Source organism: Colletotrichum truncatum (assembly GCF_014235925.2).
Source record: "Colletotrichum truncatum strain CMES1059 chromosome Unknown Contig_0005, whole genome shotgun sequence".
Taxonomy (NCBI): Eukaryota; Fungi; Ascomycota; class Sordariomycetes; order Glomerellales; family Glomerellaceae; genus Colletotrichum; species Colletotrichum truncatum.
In genome coordinates this window covers 1,271,165-1,277,164 of record NW_027222402.1, presented here as the reverse complement: position 1 = coordinate 1,277,164, position 6,000 = coordinate 1,271,165, and the positions used below count along the sequence as shown (strand labels likewise).

General features: G+C 48.5%; 3 protein-coding genes across 3 annotated transcripts; 2 read left to right on the top strand and 1 right to left on the bottom strand.

Annotated features, from left to right (window-relative positions):
• Positions 1-2,292, top strand: CTRU02_208389 (DNA repair and recombination protein; the record flags this gene model as incomplete). The annotated part of the gene is made up of 1 exon (XM_070205082.1): positions 1-2,292. One exon carries the CDS (start codon positions 1-3, stop codon positions 2,290-2,292), a length of 2,292 nt encoding a protein of 763 aa, XP_070061157.1.
• A 270-nt stretch (positions 2,293-2,562) lies between these two features.
• Positions 2,563-2,935, bottom strand: CTRU02_208388 (uncharacterized protein; the record flags this gene model as incomplete). Its single annotated transcript, XM_070205081.1, has 2 exons — positions 2,563-2,828; positions 2,878-2,935. The coding sequence occupies 2 exons, from the start codon at positions 2,933-2,935 to the stop codon at positions 2,563-2,565; spliced, it is 324 nt and encodes a 107-aa protein (XP_070061156.1).
• A 1,810-nt stretch (positions 2,936-4,745) lies between these two features.
• Positions 4,746-5,667, top strand: CTRU02_208387 (mutator-like element; the record flags this gene model as incomplete). Its single annotated transcript, XM_036733950.1, has 2 exons — positions 4,746-4,756; positions 4,833-5,667. The coding sequence occupies 2 exons, from the start codon at positions 4,746-4,748 to the stop codon at positions 5,665-5,667; spliced, it is 846 nt and encodes a 281-aa protein (XP_036574313.1).
• Between the last annotated feature and the right edge of the window lie 333 nt (positions 5,668-6,000).

Sequence of the window (6,000 nt, the reverse complement as noted above, 5' to 3'; positions counted from 1 at the left end):
ATGCAATCCACTAGTCCCGATCCAGGTGACATCTGGGAGAGATTATACACCGACATGCCAGGTCGGGTTAAGGCTGTGGTAAATAACATCCAACTTCTTCACAAGAGCGCAGAAGACGCAAAGAAAGACGCTAAGCTTTGGGCTAGCCGGAGCGAGGGCGATGAAGGATACGAATTTGATGTGCCTGAGGAGGGCTTAGACCTTTCAGAAGAATGGCACCCAGATAGGATAGACCTGCGGCACACCTTTCACGATGTAGTCTTCAGCCTACAGGACGGACCAGGAGTTACGAATGGTTCTCCAGGCATAAAAGAGTTGCTACAAACGCTGGATAACGCCGGGTTTTCTAGCATAGATGACGACTCCAGAATACAAAGCACCAACAGTCAACCATATATGCAAACAACACTACCAAAGCAACATTTAAAAATCACCAAAGCGGCGCAGGAAAGACTCCATAAAGAGCGAATGCTAGCCATCGAAGGGGATGAATCCGCCGAAAGACCCCTACATACCGGTGCCGAAACAGGCTTTGGCGACAACGATGCTAATATAGATTTCCCAGCCCAGCCAGCGATAGTTGGACTGAAACCTGCTTCAAACTGGATCGCAATTACGGCCGCTAATACGTTCACCCAGGCAGGGAAGATTATCGGTGCGGAGAGAACATTAAATCGCATGCAGGGAATAGCGCTTAGTCTCATCTGCGAGGCGCTCGACGAACGAACAAACGGCGCTGATCGGCAACACCTGCAATACGTTGGCGGGGGAGGCGGCACTGGAAAGTCGTGGCTTATCGATACCGTAAAAGAGGTTTTCGCAGCCAAAGGGGCGTCCAGCCGGCTTGTTATTACGGCAACGTCGGGAACGGCCGCAGCAGGTATCGGCGGTAATACAATTCATTCTGCTGTAGGGCTGGCATTTCGGGACGCCGATGGCGCTACCGTAGAACCAATGTTATCGAACAATCTAGAGAAAGCCAAAGAACGATGGCGCAGGCGGGATGCTCTGATAATCGACGAGGCCAGCATGCTCGGACTCCAAACATTATATGATATCGATCAAAAGCTCAGAATGTTAAGGGGCTTCCCAGAGAAGCCTTTTGGTGGCATTTCTGTCGTCGTGTTCACTGGAGACTTCTTACAGTTCCCGCCAGTTTTGCAGAAGAGCCTCCTTAGTACTACCGAACGAATTGGTATAGTGCTAGGAAATATAGGACCGGGAAGCAAAGCTATAGAGAGACGCTGGAAAGAGGCTAAAGCTAAAGAACTCTGGCAGGGGTTTACTAATGTTGTAGTACTCGACGAGCAAAAACGGGCTGAAGGGGACGCCTACCTGCTTGGTTTTCTTGAACGCCTGCGAGAGGGCAAGCAGACAAGAGAGGACGCCGCGAAGCTCGAAGCGCAATATAATAGCGAATCGAAATTCGATTTCACCAGCGGCAGGCGAGCTGTTATACCTCTAAACCGACACCGGTGGGATCTGACGTTGCATGCAGCCCTAGCATATAGCGTCGATACTGGTCGTAAGATATCGATATATCTTTCGAAGCACAAGTGGGAATCGCGGATACCTACAGCAGAGGAGAGAAAAGCAGCCATGCTATTAGGCGACGAGGGCAAGCTGAGCGCAGCTGGTATGTTCCCTTATGTCGAGGGTATGCCGGTGGTAATCAACGAGAACAAGTATATGGGTCTCAAGGTTGTCAACGGCGCAGAGTTTACAGCCGTAGGAATTCTTCATCCGCCCGGAGTAGAAGAGATCATCATAAACGACAGGCTGTCCATATTTCTCGGACCGCCTAGTAGTATTATTCTCCAGTCCGAAGAAACGAACGGGTTAGCTTTCCCCCATCTGCCACCTAATACTGTAATGTTGCCAGCAGCCAATATTCGAGTACCAGAAAAGCACATCAAAATACTCCGGCCAGATCTGCAGAAAGCCAATGTAAAACTAGCGCTAGTCCGGACAGGGCTCCCATGCACACCAGGCTTCGCATTAACCGACTTTAAGGCACAGGGGCGGACACTCGAAAAGACACTGTTAGGGCTTTATGGGAGAACAGTGGGTAAGAATACGGGGGAGCTTGAAAGATGCGATGTAGTAAGCATGTATGTTCAGCTATCCCGCGTGCGGCGCTTTGAAGATATCGCTCTCATACAGCCGTTAAACGTAAAGCAGTTCCTAGAGGCGCGCATGCCGGAGGAGCTAGTCGAAGGAACCAAAAGACTAAGGATCCTCGCGGAAGCAACAGTCCGGGCGTTCGAGGCTAGGGAGAGAGATGAAGCATAGGAGGGCGGAATAGTAAATAGGGAGGTAAAACCATTAAGATGAAAGGACAGATTAGTGGTCTTGCCTTGGCGGTTCAGGCATGTCATGAATCGGGTTAACACTAGGTTATTATCGCGTATTGCTGTCTTGTATAGTGCTGTTGGACTCATTGCTATGACCAGAAGGAGGGCATATAATAGGCGTAAAGTTAATATGTGCTAGACCCGGAGGAATCCTCCGTACCTCGAATGTCCGCTGGAAAGACAAGACTAAGGAAACCTCCGAAACCTGCTAGCCTAATAGCTGGCACTCGTTCGTCAAGTGAGCTATCGAGGCGTGGATTGCTTCTAACCGGGATGTAAGGTCTTTGTAATGAGTAACCAGCTCAGAAGCATCCATTCTGGCCAGTGTGGATGCACGCGAGGTAATACCAGGGTTACCGAGAGTCTCCAGTTCTATCTCCCATCGATCCAAGGCAGAGAAAGAGTCAGAGAGAGTACCTGGTGGCTGTCCGATCAAGCCCAAGGATACACCCGAACGTCTAGCGAAAGAAGCATCTAAAATAGTTAATAAAAGAGCAGGACGAAAGAGGACAAAAAACCTTACATACGGTGACTACAACGGGAACCAGTATTATTCCACCAACAGTTAGCACACCCACCATTCGTAGCCCGTAAACCCTCAGCGGACTGCATTACAATACATTGCTTCCACGGACCATTTGAACAGGCACATCGGTCGCATGGAGGTCGGCGCTCAACGCCGGTAGCCTGAACCAGGGCAGTAATGATGCGATAACCATGATCGAACGACAGCGTCTTGCCCTGTTTCCGGGGAGCAAGCTCCCGGGCTATTGGAGAGCAAGATAAAACTTCTATTGTTCGGCTGGTGCGCATAGAGGTGCTCACACCAAGTCGATCCAGCAGGTCACCGCCAGCTAGAGAAAGCATTAGTGACGTAGATATGAAGATGAACAACCAGAGGGGACTTGCTATCACAAAGCACAGGGGGGTTATGGGGCATAGACATAGAGGAGAAATACGATATTATGAAACCAGCAATAGGAAGGACAAGCAATAGATATTAATCAGATAGATAGGAAATCACGGAAGGTAACGATAGGGTGGTATTAGGATGGAAAGTTCGATGGGCGAGGTTGGGCCGGGCTAGGCCAGGGGTTGAAAAGACGGGAAAATGAGAGTGGTTGGCGGGAAATAAATGGAAGAAGACCGGCAAGACATTGGGTAAACGACGGGAAGACCCGAGGACGGCGAACATGAGAGGTGATTGGCCGGAACAGGGGTTAAACGAAGCTGATTGGTCGAACGAAGAATAACGAGCGCTGATTGGTGGCAGGGTCGCTACGACCAATCAGCATCGATTTTTGCTCTAGCCAATCACAGAACAGGAGACCAGGGGGGATCAAGGCACAGGATAGTTTTTTACGCCTTCGCGGATGGAGAAGTTAACCTTCCTAACGGAAGGCACAGGATAGTTTTTTACGCCTTCGCGGATGGAGAAGTTAACCTTCCTAACGGAAGGCATTCCATTTATTCTCCTTTACAACGTCAAGATGTCTACCTCTACAAGTCAATCAAGGCCCCAATCGCGTCGCCGACCCAGCAGCTCTAGTATATACAATCAATTGCCTTCTCCCAAGCGCCAACGCCGTGCTATCTCAGTTAGTAGTGATGCCACTATCAGTCAATTCTATGGGGCTGGCGATCGTGAGGGTCAACCTGACCTAATCTCTGAGATTCTACCTGAACAATTACAGCAAGATTCCGACACAAGCTACAACCCCCAGGGAGATGAATTATATCTTCTATGTTCCTTTCCAAAGGGGACAATACGTATGCAGCGTATAATTTTACCTGAACGTCAACCAAAAGAAAGCCAATTAGTATTACAACCTGAAAATCAACCCTTACAACCCACTTCAGATCAGTTCTCTACTGTTCTAAGCCTCATTCAAGAGGTTGTTGGGACAAACCGACGTCTTACGCGTGCTCTCCTCCAACAATGTGAACGCGTTCGTCGATATCGTGAGGCTTGGGGCTACTCACCACACCCTTCAGACATATCCTCAATCGGCGAGTCTCCTCCTCCTCCACCTTATTCACCTCCCCGACAAAGCCCAGAAGTGATAGCGATACCATCTTCTCCAAGTACTTTATTCCTTACTACAAGCGAAAGGTCGAAATCACCTACCCCCGAAACTATTCCAAACCCACCGATCCCTGGCGAACCAGAAGCAACAATTGAAACCCTCCTCGACCGAGTTAATAAATTTGCAAAAGAGCATGGATTTGGGATTGCAAAGTATAATAGATGCTATCGTAAAGGACGTATAATTCGCTATACACTTCGTTGCGATCGATTTGGGCTGGTAGAGGTGCTGGCATCCGAGCCCGCGCATCTCGGAAGTGTGATTGCCAATGGCAAATTATTGCTGAAGCAATAGAGGAGGGGAAATGGCTTTTACGTCAGCATTCCAACCCAATACACAGCCAGCATAATCATATCCCTAGCTTAGCATCATCTGCACACCCAGCCTATAGGAGGTTGACTGAGCCTATTAAGGATGCAGTTGAGACTACTAGTCGGCGGGTTGGTATTCGGGCACGCGACGTAGGTGCTATTATTCAGGAGCAGTTTCCTGAATCTGTTTTCACCCAGCGGGATATCTATAACGCTAGAGCCCGAATCAATCGCGAAAAGCTTAATGGGTATACACCAACTGCAGCTCTAATCAAGCTTTTTGATGAGCGGGAGATCCCTTATATTGTGAAGTGGGCGGATGATGAGCCGAATCGGCTTGTTGGGCTTGTCTGGACGTTTCCATACTCTCTCCGGATGTGGAAGCGGTTCCCCGAGGTTATCAGCTTTGACAACACCTATAACACCAATCGCTTCAAGCTTCCACTCTTCCAAGCTACAGGGCAAACATGTCTTGGATCGGTATTCAATGCAGCATTTGGTCTCATCGATAATGAGAGACTAGAGGGGTTCCAGTTCTTATCGCAGAGTATCTTACAACTCATTAATCAGAACTCTATTCGCCAACCAGATGTTATTATCACCGACTACGACAGACAGATGAAGGCAGCTCTTAACGAATACTTTCCGAATGTGCAACAACAGCTTTGTATTCACCATATCAACTCAAACGTTATGCTTAAAGCCAAGCAGAAGTGGCTTCAGAGCTATTCTAGTAGTAGTGGGTCTGAAGAAGACGATCTAGCTCTACAACCAGTTACCGAACTTAGCGATGAGGACCATGCCTATATCCATACTTCAGTAGATGGGGCTACGCCACATAGCTACCGGGGGGTTCTTATAATGTGGAAGTTGGTTCTATTTGCTGAGACAGAGGATGCCTTTAGGAAAGCATAGGCAAACCTTTGCAAAGAGTTTAAGGACCAACGGCCTATTCTGAACTACCTGCATGGAATATATCTACCACTAAGGGAGCAGTGGGCACGTTATTCTATTCGCCAGTACCGAAACTTCGGCATCCGTGTAACCTCAGGGACGGAATCAAGCAACAACAACATCAAGGGCTATCTTCTTAATGGACTTAGCCACCTATATCACTTAGTTAATGTGATGCAGGATATGCTTAAGGATCAAGAGGTTCGCTTCAAGCAAGCTTGTGCACAGGATGAGATCCTCACAAGCCGTGAGTTTATAGGGAACAGATCTGAGTACCTTGGGGAGCTTCGAACA